The sequence below is a fragment of the Salvelinus alpinus genome, chromosome 8 (assembly GCF_045679555.1).
Source record: "Salvelinus alpinus chromosome 8, SLU_Salpinus.1, whole genome shotgun sequence".
NCBI classification, from domain to species: domain Eukaryota; kingdom Metazoa; phylum Chordata; class Actinopteri; order Salmoniformes; family Salmonidae; genus Salvelinus; species Salvelinus alpinus.
The window spans coordinates 65,356,063-65,376,868 of NC_092093.1; the positions used below are offsets into that span (position 1 = coordinate 65,356,063).

General features: G+C 45.2%; 1 protein-coding gene across 6 annotated transcripts in view; it reads left to right on the forward strand.

The window, feature by feature from the left end:
• mllt10 (MLLT10 histone lysine methyltransferase DOT1L cofactor) overlaps positions 1–12,806 on the forward strand; it is an 84,187-nt gene extending 71,381 nt beyond the window's left edge. For 2 of the 6 annotated variants that reach the window (XM_071414732.1, XM_071414738.1), the window contains 9 exons: positions 2,906–3,023; positions 3,744–3,825; positions 8,035–8,225; positions 8,825–8,974; positions 9,075–9,139; positions 9,265–9,536; positions 10,061–10,081; positions 10,156–10,237; positions 10,983–12,806. In XM_071414732.1, coding sequence (XP_071270833.1) covers positions 2,906–3,023; positions 3,744–3,825; positions 8,035–8,225; positions 8,825–8,974; positions 9,075–9,139; positions 9,265–9,536; positions 10,061–10,081; positions 10,156–10,237; positions 10,983–11,279 — 1,278 coding nt within the window. In that variant the 3' untranslated portion in view covers positions 11,280–12,806. The remainder of the gene's footprint in view (positions 1–2,905; positions 3,024–3,743; positions 3,826–8,034; positions 8,226–8,824; positions 8,975–9,074; positions 9,140–9,264; positions 9,537–10,060; positions 10,082–10,155; positions 10,238–10,982) is intronic. The other 4 variants (XM_071414736.1, XM_071414739.1, XM_071414735.1 and 1 more) reach the window with 3 other exon arrangements.
• The last annotated feature ends 8,000 nt before the right edge of the window (positions 12,807–20,806 follow it).

A 20,806-nucleotide genomic window follows, 5' to 3' on the forward strand; every position in this document is an offset into this window, starting at 1 on the left:
GGCTGATACCCGCAGTGTTGATTCTGTGTTGATTGCTAGACCTTGCTGTTGGCTGCTGAAGGGTGTGGTTTACGACTGTTTTCTGAATAGGTTTTGATGGCTTTGTGGTCGGTTGTTGTAAAACCCTTTGTAGTGGGGTCTTTGGAACTGCACCTAATGCAGCAAACTCAACAGGTGATGGTTCCACATAGACCTCGGGTTCCTGGTTCTCAAAATAAGAGTTCATTCCATCTTCTTGGCTTAGTAAGTGGGCTGCCACAGCATGGGATTGAGAAGTTGACTCAACACTCCAGGACCTTCAGTCTGGCATTGTATGCTGCTATGTCCGTTTCCAGTGCCATCTTTTCCATCCTAACATTCAGTTGAGCTTTCTGTTGTTCCAGTTGAGCTTTCTCCATTTCAGCTTTCTCCAGTTCCAATGCATGCTTGTCCTGTAATGATGCTTGGCGAGCCAGTAGAGCTGCTCGTTCTGCCTCAGCTTTTAGGCGTGCAGAGGACACTGAGGAAGCAGTCTTAGAATACTTTGTTTTACTTGATATTTTTGACACATTGGAAATGCTGTCGTGTGGTTCAATGAGCGTTTGTGGCTCAACTTCAGCCTTTTTCCATATTTCAACCTCTTTCAGGAAATGTTCATAAGTTCTCATTCTTGGTTGATAATAGTTAATGCTCTCCTGTTCCTCCTCTGTGACCAGCTCTAGCACAGATTCATGAGCATTCTTAAAGTCATTGAGAACAGCATCAAATGCTTCAAGACTCTCATTCACAGTTTCAATGTTTCCTCCATCAACAAGAAGGACTTTTATTTCATTCATTTTGCGTGTACACACTTCAAGTTTGCCTCTCCGGGTTGCATAGAGTGAATTTAAATGCTCCTCTGCCCTCTCCAGTGGAGTCTTATTTGGGATTTCATCCTCCATCATTCACTTTTAGTTCACTCAATTTACAATGACACAGTTGTTGGTTTATTTGTTAAGCGTAATGCCCCTTTAGACCTCCTTTAATGCTTTAAAAACACAGTCATCCATTTCAGCAAATTGACCTCTTTTGAATTGAACATGTGCAAGTTCGGCATTTTAAATGCGTTTTAAACATTTCATCCCATTATAAGTTTTGTCCCCTTTAATGAAGTTTAAACACGCAGGATCTTAGATCCTTTAGTTGTATTCCATTGATGCATTGCATTTCCATGTTAGGCCAAATATTAGACATATGATTAGGCTACATTGTGCATAGGATCTGTGTTTCCCAAACTTAAACTTCTTCATTGTTTTCACAGCGCTGTGTTTTGAATTCCATTCCCAAGTTTATCAAACATTCCAATTATAAGCACATTTGCGTATCCATAATATGCATGATCAAACGATCGCATTGAACAGGGCAGCTCATTCATTCGCAGTGGTTACTCACAGCTGGCGAATTCTAGGAGTTCAAGTCCTTCCAAGCGAGCTGTCCTTATGATCCGAATGCAATGACAAATAGAACAATATCCAGCTTGTGTCCGAACCGGAGATTTCCTTCCGATAGTAATTCTTCAGAGTTTTTTGACTTGAATGTAGTGGCTTCCTTTCCTCTTTACCATAGCCACTGCCCAAGCCTGAAGTGGGGTTGTTTCGTACGCATACAGTCCACACTCAAACGTTTCCAAACGGCCAAAACATTCAATAAGATCCAGGGATGTGGTGCAACAAAAAGTTTTATTCTTCTAATATCTAAAAAAAAAAAAAAAAAAAAAAAAAGAAATCTCCAATCAACTTAAAGCAGAGATTACTTGACATGGAAAATACATAATATGACCTGTCTGTATGTCTGTCTGTATGGTCAAAAAACTATACCGCTCCCGCATCTAGCAAGGACTCCCCCTCCCGAAGGCCCAACTTCCTGCCTTTATCCTAACACACTTACCACAGTACAATGAATGGGCAAGAGGGGGGGCCAAAAACTAAGTAACACTAACAACAAATTAATATATCTCAATCAGGTAACTATAAATCATAAAGGTACGTACCTAATATTTCATCATATACATTCATATTTAATATATTTACACAAACGTACATGGAGCTCTGTATGTTCTGTCTTTTATACAAATATGACCAAATCGGCTCTAACAATGTTCAAAAGAAATTCAGTCTCACCCTTCATTTATTTTGTCTGTTCAAAATGGCGTATCCACTCATTGACGCTCCCTGCCGGTCTGAGGCTGGTCTTTTTCTGCTCCGTTTTAGTCTGCATGTGGGCTCCCTTGCTCGCAGTTAACCTCGGTCTCCTCCGGCGCAAGCGGCGTTAGCCATCCCATCCTCGTAGCCAAATTGTGGTAGCAATTCTGTAGGAAAAGAGACTGCAGATTCTTTCAAACAACAATTTTATAAGATTTGCAAAAATGAAGCAATCAACCATCACCAAGAATGGTTCAGAGTTGAAAGCTTAACAGTCGGGTCTCTGCTTTTATAGAAAAATACTTCCTTCTTGTTTACGTAGCAGTCAGCAGATAATGTGAAAAAGGCAATTAGTTGTTTGTGCAGATTTAAGATAGCATGAGGTTGATAGCCCGAGGACTCAGCCATCTAACTGCATTCACAACAACAAACACTATATTGTACTCCTTTCTGCAAGGTGCCATACATGTGACTTTCTGTAGATAGTAAACCCACAGGATGTCACATGCTGCGGTTGCACCCAAACGTCTCTTACCTATACGTCCAGTGTTATGACTAAGTGACACCAAGACAAGTTTAGAAAGGTTAGAAAAACACTAGCATATAACAAGAGACTATTCTTTAAGCAGTAAAACATGGGATATCATGACTAATGATGTAATTTTCCACCACAGTCTTCACTTATGTTACCAACTCCATCCAGTCATCCTCCATGTATTGTAACTGAGACTCTTTCGTCCCTGTAGGTGAGTGGGTTACCAGGTCCAGTGTTCAACATGGCTCCCTCCCACATGTTTGGAAACCGACTCAACCCTAACTCTGCCATGGCTGCCCTCATCGCACAGTCTCAAGCTTCCCCCGCAGGTTGGTGTGTGTGTGTGTGTGTGTGTGTGTGTGTGTGTGTGTGTGTGTGTGTGTGTGTGTGTGTGTGTGTGTGTGTGTGTGTGTGTGTGTGTGTTTGACCATGAATAGATCACGGTCTACAGAGGGTTCAGAGGTCACAACACCCACTGACCCACTGCTCAGGTTACGTCACACACTCACATGCATACACACATACAGCGCTTAGTGACCGGGGAGTGGGTGGTGAAGGTGGTGTACATGTGGGGGTAGCGGGAGAAAAGGCGGGAGGAGCGGGATAAATACAAGGGGGAGGGGCAGGAGAAAAGGGGGGAATAAAGTGTTTCCTGGTGTTTCAGTACTGCCTGCAGCCATTGGTCCTCCCTGACCTCTAGGGGTTAACTATATTGTGACTGACCGTGGGTGTGTTTGTTCTTTTGAATGACAGGCTGCTGGTGGAAGAATGGAAAGGGCTAAAAATAAAGGAAAAGAAAAGAGGGGAAGGGGGTAAAATAGGAGTTAAGATTGTCTTAAGTGGAGGCGAGTGCATGCTTGTGTGTGTTTGCGTGTGTCTTTGCACATGTATTTGTGTGTGCATGTGTGATTTATTACTCTCGCAGAGGAAAATGAAAAGAGACGTCTGGCCTGGAGGGAGAAGAGAGAGATAGCGAGAGAAAGTGTGTGTGTGAGAGAGAGACACACAATCACAGTGTGGTAAGTGTGTTATTTACTGTGTGTGTGTAGATCAGGAGGTAGGAGATGGAAACAGCATTGGAGCTCCAGGCTTCTCCAGACGAGCCTCTCCCAAGACCACCCTCTGTCCGCGGTAAGTACACACACATATTTCCTCCCTTTTCCCCACACACACTCCCCCTATTACCAGTGAGCCCTTATTTACATTCCACACCAAAATATCTCTGCCCATCCCCCTCTCTTGAGGGCTTCTCTCCCTCCCACAAACACACTCTGTTTCTAGTCTCTCCCACCATGAAGGCGTTTCTATCTCTCCAACCCCCCCCCGCAGGCTTCAGCTCTGCACTTTTCTTTTTGCTTGTTTATCTTTTTACAAAGATGGTTTGCATTTCTCTCTGTTTTTATGGTGACTAGCGTGTGTGGATGTCTGGGAAAGGGATGTGTGTGGAGCGATGGGTGTTTTTGACACTGAAACTTTTATACACTTTGTGGGATGGATAGTTGAAATAAACAAGGTACTACTTTCAATATTTCTGGATGTTTTACAGTGCATTCGGAAAGTATTCAGACCCCTTCCCTCAGGTGCATCCTGTTTCCATTGATCATCCTTGAGATGCTTCTACAACTTGATCGGAGTCCATCTGTGGTAAATTCAATTCAAAAACCAAGCCATGAGATCAAAGGAATTGTCCGTAGAGCTCTGAGACAGGATTGTGTTGAGGCAAAGATATGAGGAAGGGTACCAAAAAAAAATCTGCAGCATTGTAGGTCCCCAAGAACACCGTGGCCTCCATCATTCTTAAATGGAATAAGTTTGGAACCACCAAGACTCTTCCTAGAGCTGGACGCCCGGTCAAACTGAGCAATCAGGGGTAGAAGGGCCTTGGTCAGGGAACCCGATCGTCATTCTGACAGAGCTCCTGAGTTCCTCTGTGTAGATGGGAGAACCTTCCAGAAGGAGAATCATCTCTGCAGCACTCCATCAATCAGGCCTTTATGGTAGAGTGGCCAGACGGAAGCCACTCCTCAGTAAAAGGCACATGGCATCCACTTGGAGTTTGCCGAAAGGCACCTAAAGCCTGGGAGAAACTCCCCAAATACAGTTTGCCAAGCTTGTAGCGTCATACCCAGGAAGACTCAAGGCTGAAATCGCTGCCAAAGTTGCTTCAAAAAAGTACTGAGTAAAGGGTCTGAATGATTATGTAAATGTGATATGTATGTTTATTTTTTATAAATTTGCCCCACAAAAACTGTTTTTGCTTTGTCATTAAATCAAATGTTATTAGTCATATGTGCCCAATACAACTGGTGTAGACCTTACAGTGAAATGCTTACTTTTACGAACCCCTAACCAACAATGCAGTTTAAAAAAAAAATACGGATAAGAATAAGAAATAAAAGTAACAAGTAATTAAAGAGCAGCATGTGAAATAACAATAGCGAGACTATATACAGGGGAGTACAGGTACAGAGTCAATGTGCGGGGGCACCGGTTACTTGAGGTAATATGTACATGTAGGTAGAGTTATTAAAGGGACTATGCATAGATGGTAAAAACAGAGAGTAGCAGCAGTGTACAAGAGGGGGAGAGGAGCAATGGGGTATTGTGTGTAGATTGATGAGCATTTTTTTATTTTATTGAACCTTTATTTAACTAGGCAAGTCAGTTAAGAACAAATTCTTATTTACAATGACGGCCTAGGAACAGTAGGTTAACTGTCTTGTTCAGGGGCAGAACGACCGATTTGTACCGTGTCAGCTGCACCCAGAATAAGGCTGTAACGTAACAAAATGTGGAAAAGGTCCAGGGGTTTGAATAATTTCAGAATACACTGTAAATAGATAGTACTATGTATAACTGCATAATGGAATCTGCTTGCTGTATAAGACATTTTTTTTTTTTTTTAAATAGGAAAACACAGGATCTGGTCAGAGTGCACTACATGACCAAAAGTATGTGGACACCTGCTTGTCGAACATCTAATTTCAAAATCATGGGCATTCATATGGAGTTGGTCCCCCCTTTGCTGCTATAACAACCTCCACTCTTCTGGGAAGGCTTTCCACTAGATGTTGTAGCATTGCTGCTGGGACTTGCTTCCATTCAGCCACAAGCATTTTTGAGGTTGGGCACTGACGTTTGCCGATTAGGCCTGGCTCACAGTTGGCATTCCAATTGGGCTCCCGAGTGGCACAGCGGTCTAAAACACTGCATCTCAGTACTAGAGGTGACACTACAGACCCTGGTTCGATTCCAGGCTGTATCACAACCGGACGCGATTGGGAGTCCCATAGGGCGATGCACAATTAGCCCAGCATCGTCCGGGTTAGGTTTTGGCCGGGGTTGGCCATCATTGTAGCCTAGTGATTAGAGCGTTGGACTAGTAACCGAAAGGTTGCAAGATCGAATCCCTGAGCTGACAAGATAATAATCTGTCGTTCTGCCCCTGAACAAGGCAGTTAACCCACTGTTCCTAGGCTGTCATTGAAAACAGGAATTTGTTCTTAACTGACTTGCCTAGTTAAATAAAGGTTCAATCAAATAAAATCAAATAAAAAGGTGTTTGATGGGGTTGAGGTCATGGCTCTGTGCAGAACAGTCAAGTTCTTCCACACCGATCTCGACAAACCATTTCTGTATAGACCTCGCTTTCTGCACGGGGCATTGTCATGCTGAAACAGGGAAGGGCCTTCCCCGAACTGTTGCCACAAAGTTGGAAGCACAGAATCGTGTAGAATGTCATTGTATGCTGTAGCATTACGATTTCCCTTCACTGGAACTAAGGGGCCTAGTGCGAACCATGAAAAACAGCTCCAGACCATTATTCCTCGCCACCAAACTTTACAATTTGCACTATGCATTTGGGCAGGTAGCGTTCCTTTGCCTTTCACCAAACCCAAATGTGTCCGTCAAACTGCCAGATGGTGAAGCATGATTCATCACTCCAGAGAACACGTTTCCACTGCTCCAGAGTCCAATGGCGGCGATCTTTATGCCACTCCAGCCGACGCTTGGCATTGTGATCTTAGGCTTGTGTGCGGCAGCTCGGCCATGGAAACCCATTGCATGAAGTTCCCGATGAACAGTTATTGTGTAGACGTTGCTTCCAGAGGCAGGTTGGAACTTGGTAGTGAGTGTTGCAACCGAGGACAGACTATTTTTACGCGCTTCAGCACTCAGCGGTCCTGTTCTGTGATCTTGTGTGGCCTACCACTTCGTGGCTGAGCCGTTGTTGCTCCTAGACATTTCCACTTCATGATAACAGCACTTACAGTTGACCAGGGCAGCTCTAGCAGGGCATAAATTTGATAAACTGATGTTTTGGAAAGGTGGCATCCTAAGATTCCACGTTGAAAGTCACTGAGCGCTTCAGTAAGGCCATTATACTGCCAATGTTGTCTATGAAGATTGCATGGCTTTATGCTTGATTTTATACACCTGTTTGCAAACGGGTGAGGTTGAATCCACAAATTTTAAAGGGGTGTCCATATATATAGTGTATGTTGGCTTTATTCAGTGCCAAAATATTTTTCTTAACCAATAGGAGGACTCAGTATGATGTGGTTCTTTAGCGTCTTATGTGGAGAGTGGCTTCACTCCTGCTGTGTATTCACTTGTGTGTTCTTGTCTTGACGTCACTTTTCCGAACGCTTTTCCAGCATGGCTTCTTCGGTCAAATTCATATTAATTATAAATTTGCAAATGAAAAGTGAAATGTCATGTTGGAAGGATAAAACAAATCAGAATATTTAAAAGCAACCTAATAATGCAATCTTCCTTTTAAGAAGAAAAAGGTTTCCTTAAGTTTGCTCCAAAAGGGAGAAAATATTTGCAAGCTGAACTTTTCCAATAAGTGGTTTGTTTTGGTGTGTGTGTGTGTGTGTGTGTGTGTGTGTGTGTGTGTGTGTGTGTGTGTGTGTGTGTGTGTGTGTGTGTGTGTGTGTGTGTGTGTGTGTGTGTGTGTGTGTGTGTGTGTGTGTGTGTGTGTGTGTGTGTGTGTGCCAATGAGAAGTCCGATGGAATGGTAAAAAGGCTCTCCCTCTGTTTGTTTATTATTCCAGACCCGTGAAGTTCTCTCCTGGCTCTCTTTTTCCTCCCTATCTTCTGTCTCTCTTTCACTCATCAGTGTCTCAACTCACACAGAGTGATTTACTGCACCATGGGTGCCCACCACACACACTGTTTCTCTCACACACACACCTCTCTCTCGTTTTCATTAGCTCACTTAAGGACAAATTTATTTGGTTTGACATTCTCCATGTTTGTTTGATGCTATGTTTGGTTGTTAATATCCTTTTTTCTCTCTCCCTCTCTCACCCATCCCTCCCGCTCTATCTCCAGTTCTCCTCTAGGTGGGCTGCAGATCCGGTATGACCCAGGAGGGATGTTGGGGTCAGGTTTGGGGGGGCTAGGGTCAGGTCAGGGAGGTGGAGACACAGCACCCCCAGTGGCCACCTCTATAGAACAGCTGCTGGAGAGACAGTGGAGTGATGGACAACAGTTCCTACTGCAGCAGGGAGCACAGGGAGATGGTGAGCACACACACCTACATTACTTTATTCATCAAATCTAATCTACTCACCTATCATTGCATTGTTTGGATAATTCAATTTTATTGGTTTAATATAGTTTTCTCTCTCTCTCTCTCTCTCTCTCTCTCGCTTCTCTCTCTGTCTGTCTCTCTCTCTCGCTTCTCTCTCTCTCTCGCTTCTCTCTTGTCTGTCTGTCTCTCTCTCTCTGTCTACGTCTCTCTGTCTCCGTCTCTCTCTTCTCTCGCTTCTCTCTTCTCTCGCTTCTCGCTCTGTCTCTCTCGCTCTCTCTCTCTCTCTCTGTGTGTCTCTCTCTCTCTCTCTCTCTCTCTCTCTCTGTGTCTCTCTCTCTCTGTGTGTATCTCTGTCTCTGTGTGTATCTCTGTCTCTGTGTCTCTCTCTCTCTCTCTTTGTGTCTCTCTCTCTGTGTGGCTCTCTCTCTCTGTGTCTCTCTCTGTGTCTCTCTCTCTCTCTCTCTCTGTGTCTCTCTGTGTGTGTGTGTCTCTCTCTCTCTCTGTGTCTCTCTCTCTCTCTGTGTGTGTGTCTCTTCTCTCTCTCTCTGTCTCTTTCTGTCTATCTCTCTCTTTCTCTGTGTGTGGTAGTGTTGGGGATGTTGAAGTCCCTCCACCAGCTGCAGCAGGAGAACAGGCGTCTAGAGGACCAGATTAAAACTCTGACCATGAAAAAAGAGCGACTGCAGCTCCTGTCAGCTCAGCTGTCTGTGCCTTTCACCCCTACTACTGCTGCCCAAGGTACACACACACAGCCCTATTACTGCCTCACCTCACCCTAACAAACACTCATACAAACTGTCACTCTCATTGCCTGCCTTTGTGATGTTGTGTGTTTCAGATGTGAAGAGTGACTCCTCTCTACCCATACCTGCTCAGGTAAGGCAGTTGAAGCTCCAGCACATAGTGAGTGAACCCAGCTAGCACACTAGTTGTTATGCTGTCATTACATAGAGCTTTTGGAATGGTAAGAGATTGCATAGGAGATATTGGTTAACAAAGCTCTCTCTCTCTCTCTCTCTCTCTCTCAGGATAGCGTGTCATGTGGTCGTAGTAGTGGTGGATCTACCTCTTCTCTGTCCACCCCCCCCTCCGTCTCTCACAGCCCCCCCCAGCCGCCACAGCTCAACGGGGTTGCCATGGGAACCATGATGCTGGGAGGTGGAGCCGGGCCAGGGATGGGGGGGATAGTGGGGGTTCTGAACGGAGTCATACAGACCACCTCCAGCCCTCACACATACACACATACCTCTGCACCAGGCACCAGTGCCGCTCTGCCCATCTCCAGCTCCATTAACAACAGGTAGGTACACTACATCTGTCTGTCTGCCTGGTAGTCTGCCTGCCTGGCTGCCTGGTAGTCTGCCTGCCTGGCTACCTGGTAGTCTGCCTGCCTGGCTACCTGGTAGTCTGCCTGCCTGGCTACCTGGTAGTCTGCCTTCCTGGCTACCTGGTAGTCTGCCTGCCTGGCTACCGGGTAGTCTGCCAGCCTGGCTACCGGGTAGTCTGCCTGCCTGGCTACCGGGTAGTCTGCCTGCCTGGCTACCTGGTAGTCTGGCTGCCTGGTAGTCTGCCTGCCTGGCTACCGGGTAGTCTGTCTGCCTGCCTGGTAGTCTGCCTGCCTGGCTACCGGGTAGTCTGTCTGCCTGCCTGGCTACCGGGTAGTCTGCCTGCCTGGCTACCGGGTAGTCTGCCTGCCTGGCTACCGGGTAGTCTGTCTGCCTGGCTACCTGTCCTTCCATTCATTGAAATGTCTGTCTGTTTTTGGCTTTGAAATTGATTCCCTTATATTTTCTCCCTCCCTGCTTTCCTATTGGATTACTGCAGCTCAGTTACTGCTAAAAGCAGGTGAGTGTGTGTGTGCGTGTGTGTGTGTGCGTGGTTTTCTAACTGTGTGTGTGTATGTCTTTGTGTGTTTTCAGGTTGGGTGCCTTGTCTGAACAGCAGAGGCTCTTACTGCACCAGCACCAACTACAGCAGCTACTGTCTTCACAGCCCTCTGCGGTAAACACACACACCTAGCACCACTGTACTAAACACAGCAGGCTTATTTTTCAGCGTTCCAAGGTCACATGATTAATTATCTCTCTTTCCCCTCCTCCCCCTCTCTCCCCTCCTCCCTCTCTCTCCCCTCCTCCCTCTCTCTCCCCCTCCTCCCTCTCTCTCCCCTCCTCCCCCTCTCTCCCCTCCTCCCCCTCTCTCTTCTCCTCCCTCTCTCCCCTCCTCCCTCTCCCCTCCCCCCTCTCTCTTCTCCTCCCTCTCTCCCCTCCCTCCCCCTCTCCCCTCCTCCCTCCCTCTCTCCCCTCCTCCCTCCCTCTCTCCCCTCCTCCCTCCCTCCCTCTCTCCCCTCCTCTCTCCCTCTCTCCCCTCCTCTCTCTCCCCTCCTCTCTCTCCCCTCCTCTCTCTCCCCTCCTCCCTCTCCCCTCCTCCCTCCCTCTCCCCTCCTCCCTCCCTCTCTCCCCTCATCCCTCTCCCCTCCTCTCTCCTCCTCCCTCTCTCTCTCCTCCTCCCTCTCTCTCTCCTCCTCCCTCTCTCTCCCCTCCTCCCTCTCTCTCCCCTCCTCCCTCTCTCTCCCCTCCTCCCTCCCTCTCTCCCCTCCTCTCTCCCCTCCTCCCTCCCTCTCTCCCCTCCCTCCCTCCCTCTCTCCCCTCCCTCCCTCTCTCCCCTCCTCCCCCTCTCTCCCCTCCCTCCCTCTCTCTCTCCTCCCTCCCTCTCTCCCCCTCCTCCCTCTTCCCCTCCCTCCCTCTAGGAACAGCAGCAGGTGTTGTTGTACCAGTTGATGCAGCAACAACAGGACCTCCACCAACTTCAATCTCTCTCCACCTCCTCCCAGCTTCCCTCCATCCCTCTCTCTTCTGCTCAGCTGCCCATCACCTCCCTCCTTTCCTCCTCCCACGTCCACGTCCACGGCCAGGGCACCATCACCGCCAACCCCTTCCTGGCACTGCACACACACTCACACCCCGATACACACACACACGCCACTGCACAGAAACCCCGGCTGGCTGAAAAGGCTGTGGGCCTCACTGGACAGGAGAAGACCTGACCCACAAAACAGCTCTCTCGCTTTTTCTGTCGCGCATTCTCTTTTTCTCTCTCTCTATCCATCTCTCTCTCTATCCATCTCTCTCTCTATCCATCTCTCTCTCTCTATCTCTCAGGGGTCTCCACCATCATATGAACTCTGATCAGTGCTGTGCTTTCAGCACACAAGCTAGCCCACATAGAACTACAATTACTACAAACTACAAAAATATCAGGACACTAACACAGCTGACTGATGACTCATAGCTCTGCTGGAGAGATGAGGTCTGGGAACTATGACATTGTACAGTTTTAGGAGAGGCAGGAGTCCTGCACTGGACATGTAACTGCTGTTACCTCTGTCTGTCTGAGCATAAGACCTAACCAGCATAAGACCTAACCAGAGACCACTCTAATGTAAGACTGACTGACCGCTCAGCTATGGAAGCCTTGCTATGACTGTCTCTTTCTGCTCTACCTACTTCACACACCAGCCTATCAGGGCCCACAACCTTCAGCGTCGGCCAATAGGAATCCACAACAGTCAGGAATGGCAAGTCAGGGTCCATTCCCCAAGTGCCTAAGGCTGAGGGGGCGGGTTACTCATGCTACTCGACCTGTCAGTCATCCATTCTCAACATATTACTGGCTGTCAAGCTGTGTTGACCAGGCAAACGATCATGCAACACGTTCTGAAATGCTGGAAGCCAGGAAATGTATTTTGCTGGGTTCACAAAATACCGAAACCAACTTTATGAATTCTGTTTTTATTTATTTAGCATTTCTTTATGTAATAATGGGTGGGGTGCAGGATGCTATATTTTAAAAGTACCCACTGTTCTTCAATAATTTTTTTTATACTGCTGTTTAAAGTTTTTCACACATCTTGCTGTAAACATTTGTGATGGGGAAAAAAGTTGTGTATTGAGAAAGATTGAACTACTGGCGAATGGAGGTGGTTTGTGATGGTGTACATAGCTGTTATTGTCAGAAGAGGTGTGGGTGCAATGCCACAGTTTTGACTTCGTTTGTGTAAATAAATATATATTTTTCATTGGCTGTGGGGTGTAAATAAGTGATTGTGATTGGCCGTGTTGGTGTAAAGGATAGCCAATGAAGCCTAATTTTGTGTGTGTAAATCTTAGGACCAGACTACAGGCGATGGTGACTGGACACAAAGTATTAATTTATTTTTATATGTGCAGGGACATTGTTTTGTTGTTTTTTTTTATTTGTTTTGCACCGTCATTTTATACTCCACCTCTGGGCACCACATTTCCATCTGTGTTCACTTTTGTTTAGATCAATTTTGTACAACTGAAAAATCATAACCTCCTCAAATGTTTGTATTTCAAAACACCAAAATAATTCAATGTTCTGGATAAATAAAGAGACCGACTGATGGTAAAAAGACGAGGAGTCAGCGTAGCCAGTGGGACAACGTTATTGGAGTGGGAAGATGGTTAAAGCTTGATTAACAGCTCTGTTTAAGTGCTTTTTGTCAACAGCATTTTTACACTTTGGTTGAATAAAGACCAGATCTACCTCCTCTAAGCCTGCTGTCTAATTAACCTCTTTACCTCCATCTCTGGATGGATGAAAAGATGACACACTGACTCTCTCACTATATCGTTAGCTGTCTTCTCTCGCTCTAGTGTTTAACAGTTTCTGCATGCTCATTTTATAGTGGTCCAGGGTCCCTTGCCCCAGCACACACACACACACTGTGCTCCCCTGTCCCTGATGACTTCCTGCTGCCTAGCAGCGTGTGGGTGTGTGTACAATTCTCCTACATCTGCTTCTGCTCGGGGAAATTAAAAGCTCACTTTCCCCTCATCTCAGCCCCCCAGCAACTCTTAAACCCCCCTCTTCCGCACACCCTCTATCAGCCCTGTCACTCAAGTCCAGGCTGTTTAAACATGCCCCCTCCCTACCTCCTTGTCTACCACTTTCATTCTCTCCTCCCCTGTCTTTCTTCTCGACATCACCCCTTTCTCCTCTCCTCCCTCTCATTCAATCCATTCACAGCATTCCCGTTCAGGAGTGGGAGCAGAGCTGGCGTCCATCATTGATAACCTCCCAGCAGCCACTGCTTCCCAGGGGGGGGTGTAACAGCTGAGGGAGGACAACCATGCTGGCCAAAGAGATGCCTGATCAAAAGTCAAACGCTGAGCTCCAGAACATCAGGGGTGCAGCTTCACACACAATTGAGCTTTTTAGTCCAGGAGGAGGCTCATCTGGGCCCAGGGAACTCTCCAGATGAAGAGCTTAAAAGAAGTCCTAAGTAATAACAATTAAACATGCATTTAGTAATTCATTTAAACAACAGTTATTCAAATGAAACATTAATTTAGCCATTCAAATTAATCATATAATTACCAGTTAGAATAACTTGAGTGCGGCGGAAAACCATTAGCAGCTGCAGTTTGGTTTAAATCATTATGGGATGGGAGTCGAGAGGGGATGATCCACTGAAAACTGCCTGGCCAAGATTCCTGTTCAAAATAGAACCAGATCACTCTGACAGAGGTGTTTAGGGCCAGGAACAGAGAGATGGAGGAAAGGAGAGGGGGAGGAGGAGGTGATAGAGGGAAAAAGGAGAGTTGAAGAGAGGAACGCACTGAAGCCTTCGGGAGCAGCTGACGGGATTCCCATGGAATGTTGCCGGCATCAGACGTGTGTATGTGTATAGGCTACCCCCCACAGGTTCCTCTCCTGTAGGATAATGGCCCTGAGGAGAAGCAGCAGGATTCTCCCTCATCCCTCTTCACACACAGACAGTCTGTATTCTTCTGCTGACTGACATTCCTTTGTCTATCCCCCCATCCTACCCCTCTCCATACTCCTCTCTTCCTATACAGTTGAAGTCGGAAGTTTACATACACTCAGGTTGGAGTCATTAAAACTAGTTTTTCAACCACTCCACAAATTTCTTGTTAACAAACTATAGTTTTGGCAAGTTGGTTAGGACATCTACTTTGTGCATGACACAAGTAATTTTTCCAACAATTGTTTACAGACAGATTATTTCACTTATAATTTCACTGTATCACAATTCCAGTGGGTCAGAAGTTTACATACACTAAGTTGACTGTGCCTTTAAACAGCTTGGGAAATTCCATAAAATGATGTCATGGCTTTAGAAGCTTCTGATAAGCTAATTGACATCATTTGAGTCAATTGGAGGTGTACCTGTGGATGTATTTCAAGGCCTACCTTCAAACTCAGTGCCTCTTTGCTTGACATCATGGGAAAATCAAAAGAAATCAGCCAAGACCTCAGGAAAAAGAATGCAGACCTCCACAAGTCTGGTTCATCCTTGGGAGCAGTTTCCAAACGTCTGAAGGTACCACGTTCATCTGTACAAACAATAGTACGCAAGTATAAACACCATGGGACCAAGCAGCAGTCCTACCGCTCAGGAAGGAGACGCTCCAAAACCGCCATATAAAAAGCCAGACTACGGTTCGCAACTGCATATGGGGACAAAGACCATACTTTTTGGAGAAATGTCCTCTTGTCTGATGAAACAAAAATAGAACTGTTTGGCCATAATGACCATCGTTATGTTTGGAGGAAAAAGGGGGAAGCTTGCAAGCCGAAGAACACCATCCCAACCGTGAACGTGGGTGACAGCATCATGTTGTGGGGTGCTTTTCTGCAGGAGGGACTGGTACACTTCACAAAATAGATTGCATCATGAGGGAGGAAAATTATGTGGATATATTGAAGCAACATCTCAAAACATCAGTCAGGAAGTTTAAGCTTGGTCGCAAATAGGTCTTCCAAATGGACAATGACCCCAAGCATACTTCCAAAGTTGTGGAAAAATGGCTTAAGGACAACAAAGTCAAGGTATTGGAGTTGCCATCACAAAGCCCTGACCTCATCCTATAGAAAATTTGTGGGCAGAACTGAAAAAGTGTGTGCGAGCAAGGAAGCCTACAAACCTGACTCAGTTACACCAGCTATGTCAGGAGGAATGGGACAAAATTCATCCAACTTTTATTGTGGGAAGCTTGTGGAAGGCTACCTGAAACGTTTGACCGAAGTTAAACAATTTAAATGCAATGCTACCAAATACTAATTGAGTGTATGTAAACTTCTGACCCACTGGGAATATGATGAAAGAAATAAAAGCTGAAATAAATTATTCTCTCTACTATTATTCTGACATTTCACGTTCTTAAAATAAAGTGGTGATCCTAACTGACCTAAAAAGAAAGTTTACTGTCCCTGGATTAAATGTCAGGAATTGTGAAAAACTGAGTTTAAATGTATTTGGCTAAGGTGTATGTAAACGTCCGACTTCAACTGTAACTACTACTCCTAGTGTATGTGTCCTGTACTTCTTCCCCTCCATACACACACAGACTTCTGTCATTTCTAGTTATTTACCTATACGACTGAGTGAAGGATCTTGGCGTGTATGTACAGTACAAACAGTATGTGATGCTTCCATCTGACACTCATCTATCTCTCCTCTCTTTTCTTAATCTTCATCTGTCAGTAGTCCACTCCTGAACCCCAGCAGGCCTCTTCCAGAGCTGGGGGATTTCCCACCCACTCTGCCTGCTCAGGGCTCACAGAGTGGGAAGAGAGAGTGAGAGGGGAGAAGGCCTCTATCCCTACTCTCTCATTCTATAACATCTAGCAACAAGAAACATAAATTGTAAGGGTTGTCAATACTTTTAATTTTTAGAATTTGTTGAAATATTTAGGAAATGATCACTCAAAACCTTGAGGATGTGCCTTCAATTATTAAGGTTTGTTATTGGACAAATACATTTTACAAACACTAAATCTAATGATGTAAACTCAATTATAATAGGCCTATTTTAAATATCTTAGTGAAAACAAATATTTTAACTTTGATATTTTTCCTGGCAAAAGTCTAAAACACATTCACGGTAAAGTATGCATTTAGGCTGTATTAGTGGGATTTCTAAATAGGATATTTTCAGAGTGCAACGTCTAAATTTAACGTAAAATAAACACATACATTTCAGAACAAAATTTCTGGTTAATTGTAAGGCTCTGTGGGCTACTTTAAATCACAGTTTAGTGGTGTGTTTTTCCATTTGTCAGCGGGGGGGAGTTGGTCTATAAACCGAGCGAGGTGCAGCAGACTGGTTATAGCCCACAGCCGAACCGTTGACTTCGGGTCCAACATGGAAAACGAGAAACTGAAGACCGATCACCGTTAGTCAGTCCGTGTCTAAATTGTCTCACAGTTTAAAACAGAGTTGCACTTTAAACAAGGAACATATATTCTAAAAACACTATGTTTGTTTTATTTCTGCTATTCCCCATCGCAATGGGGAAATGCAGGCAACGCGGTAAACACAAACGTGAGACAACGCACTGTAGAAGCAGGTTAGGTACGTCTCTAGACTGAGTTAACCAACGCTACACGCATCTATTTATAGGCCTTTTCATTAACTGTATCTACTTTGACTCTGAGCACTCTGACGAGATTATATTAGGCTACTTTTTTTGTAATGCTTTCACGTTTAGTTAAGGTCTAATGCAGTCCAGAGCCCTTTATTGTAGAAGGCTCTACTGTAGTCTATCAACTGATGAAGATTTCAAATAATATTCGAAGGGATGGTTCAGCTGAATTACAAATGTACATATTTCTTTCCTTACCTTGAAATCAGTCTATGGACAACGCAAGACTGAAATCCATGCTTTGGTTTTGTAGGCCCTACCATAGTGTTTCCTAACCAAAAACCAATGCAAGTAAATGTTAGCAATAGCATGCTTTTAAATTCTCCCCTGTGAGGATCAACATTAATTGATTAATCAATTGATTACTGTGTTTGGTGGATAAATAGAACGTATCACATTATGAAGTCAGTGTAGGCTGCATGGGTGAATGGGTCTGTTTACTGGGTCTGGTCGGGCTGTGTATTTCTCGGTTCAGGATCAGGATGAAAGATGGACTTTCATGACCCAGACACCCTAGGATGGCAGATATTAATGTAATCCCGCATGGTTATGATGAATGTGACAGGATATAGATCTGAGATCATCAGGTAAAAATAGACACGTCATTGGCTCATTACTGGACTCATAATAATGAATAATATAGCCTAGTCCAGGAAGGGCCTGAGTCGTTCCTATAAGGCTATGTTAAATAATTCCAGCTGTAACGGATGTCAGGGGGATAGGATTTAAATTGGCTGTAATCTCCAGACACGAGGAGGGCCATCCATTTTAGTCAGGCACCCGCAGGCTGCACCAAGCACACAGAGACCCATTCACCTGCAGAAGCGTGGGAGTTCATTTATTATGGAGATACAGGGAGGCCCTGTGTGTATGTTTTGGGTTTTACTGTCCTTATGGGGACCTGAATTCCTCACAAGGATAGTAAAACAAGGAAAATACATTTTTCCGGTCCCCACAATGACAAAATGTCATTTTAGGGTTAGGGTTAGTGGTTAGGTTTAGGGTTAGGAAAAATAGTATTTTGAATAGGAATCAATTGTTTGGTCCCCACAAGGATAGTAAAACAAATGTGTGTGTGTGAGAGAGAGGGAGTATTGCTGTGTGAATAGATTTTGTGCATAAATGCAATTTTCCATGTTTATTTTGCAGCCTACAATCTAGGCCTTGTAACACCCCCCCTCTTCTCTCTGACCCCTCCCCCATACCCTCCACCTGTCACCCGACTCTGTTCCACCTCAAGGGTGGGGAAAGGCAGCACTACACGAGGTCCAGTGACCCCAACACATACACACAAATGCACAGAAAGAGAGAGATAGATACTGAGAGCACAGCGCTGAGAGTGGAATGTAGTCAAAAATGGGGGAGGATCAGTAAAGAAAGGACATGAGGGAGAGAGAGAGAGGAGGGAGAGAGAGAGCAGGTGTGTGTGTCTTTAAAGACATTAGTTATTCTAATTAACTCTTTGTAACTTCCATATTCAGGAACTCAGGCTGCCCTTTCTGTATTCCAGTATATCGCTGTCCTTGATGAGTCAGCCCTTCCAACAGTGTGGTTGTGTCACGTTGGACCTTGACATCTGTTAGCATACAGAAGACAAGCACTATGGTAGAGAAACACTCACATCCTAATCATGTTCTCCCTCCAAGGACACACACAGATGATGGAGATAGAGTGAGAGCTAGGGTTGGAGAAACAGAGAAAGAGAGAGAGCGTGTGAGAGAGAGAGAGAGAGAGAGAGAGAGAGAGAGAGAGAAAGAGAGAAAGGAAAGAGAGAATCAATGCAATAAGGAAGAAAGAACACACCAGGCCATGCAGGCTTCTAGAGGTTAGTGTTGATATTTGTTCTTCTTTGACTCTCTGAAAGGCAGCAGTGTGTTTAGGTCAGGTTAGCTGGATTAAGATGACCTTCAGCCCAACTGAGATTCTGTATCACATCCGACCGTGATTGGGAGGCCCATAGGGAGGCGCACAATTGTCCCAGCGTCGTCCGGGTTTGGCCGGGGTAGGCTGTCATTGTAAATAAGAATTTGTTCTTAACTGACTTGCCTAGTTAAATAAAGGTTAAATAAAATACAAAAAAATTATACGGTTGCCTCCCTGTGTCACTTCACTACCACAGCCTCCCCCAAGCCTCTCAACAGACATTAACGGTAAAATCGTATCATTAAGCTTGTGTCTAATCTCTAAATATTCCCAATTCAACAAGGGGGTTAATGGAGGACGAGGGGGAGAAAAGTAATCTAAGGGCACCAGGTGGACCTTTTGTCAACATAATCTACAAGCCCTTGAGACCACACAAGCATGCAAGGACATACACACATACACTTCAACTGGACTAAGACCAGTGGATCTCTCAGACAACCATGGACACTAATCAGTAGAGAACCTGGGAGTTAAAGAATTGAACCAAACCACATATCCTGAAGACTCACCCTCCAATTAGGAAGATTCAATGAGAGCTGGAAAGTGCATTACTCAAATTAGAAGTTTGATATTGTAACGTGTGTGTGTGTGTGTGTGTGTGTGTGTGTGTGTGTGTGTGTGTGTGTGTGTGTGTGTGTGTGTGTGTGTGTGTGTGTGTGTGTGTGTGTGTGTGTGTGTGTGTGTGTGTGTGTGTGTGTGTGTGTGTGTGTGTGTGTGTGGGGAGAGAGATGTATACCATGTATTATTTGTATTATGTGGGAGAGTGCAGGGCAAACCTGAGGAGGAGAGGAGAGCAGAGTGAGAGATGGGGAGAGCAGAGTGAGAGATGGGGAGAGAGGGAAAGAGAGAGAGAGAGTAGTGGCCTTTCAATGGCCAGACAAAGGGAGATGGGAGTAGGGGGTACCAGAGGGGTGGAGGGGAGGGGGCGTGCTGCTATGGGGATGTGATTGCATAACTTATTAAACAAAACGGCACTTCAAGGAGAACAGTCTACTAATGAGAGATCATCAGATAGAGAGAGAGAGAGAGAGAGAGAGAGAGAGAGAGAGAGAGAGAGAGAGAGAGAGAGAGAGAGAGAGAGGAGCGAGAGAGAGAGAGAGAGAGAGAGAGAGAGAGAGAGAGAGAGAGAGGAGCGAGAGAGAATTGAGAGTTACAGTTGAATCTTTCAGATGATTCTGAATTCTGTGTCTTATTCATTATTTTAAAGACGCCACTTCTGCACCCCCACACCCACCAGCCAGGTCAACCGTGATACCAGTCAGTATTCGACGTCTATCCATGTCTGAGGACATTGGGAGATTATGTGGAAACCGGCCACCAGGGGCAACAGTGAGTGTTGTGGACAGGGATGGTGCATAGGTGTAAGCATCTGCTTCTGATTCCAAAGGTTGCAAAAAATTTACGATTCAAAGGTTGCTCGTTCGAATAACAAGCAGTGATAGCAAGTTGTTTTAGCAAAAACAATGTTTTAAACCTATCCCAAACCTTAACCCTTACCTGAACCATTCGGAGGTAATGCCTAACCTTAAGATTCCTTAGTTAATGCCTAAACTTAACCCTAACCTTCAAAATGAAGAGTTAATGCCTAAAGTTAACCTTATACACGTCAATATCTGATGTTTGCAACAACTTTGAAATTTGACGTTTGAGAAACATGGATGAACGTCTAATTCTGACGTGAAACTGTGAGAGCTAGTTGCACCCGCAGTCAGTTGGTTAGTCAGTAAGTCAGTCCGTCAAGGACAGAGCTGTTTCTTATTGTGATTTAACATTATTTGCGCGCACACACACACACACACACACACACACACACACACACACACACACACACACACACACACACACACACACACACACACACACACACACACACACACACACACACACACACACACACACACACACACACACACACACACACACACACACACACACACACACCCAACAGCTGGTTAAGCAGGGAGTAGAGGCGTGGAATGGCAACGAGGGGAGTCTCTATCACCTCAGATATAGAGCCAGAGAGAGACAGAGATCGAGGGCTTAATAGTAATGCTTCTATTCACAGTTATAAGGCTTCATAAAGGCTTCGTAGGCTTTGAGCTGCTGGAGCTACAGCTGTCTTTAGCAGCCGTAGAGCGTGTGTGTGTGAGGCAGAGAGAGAGAGATGGGGGGGGT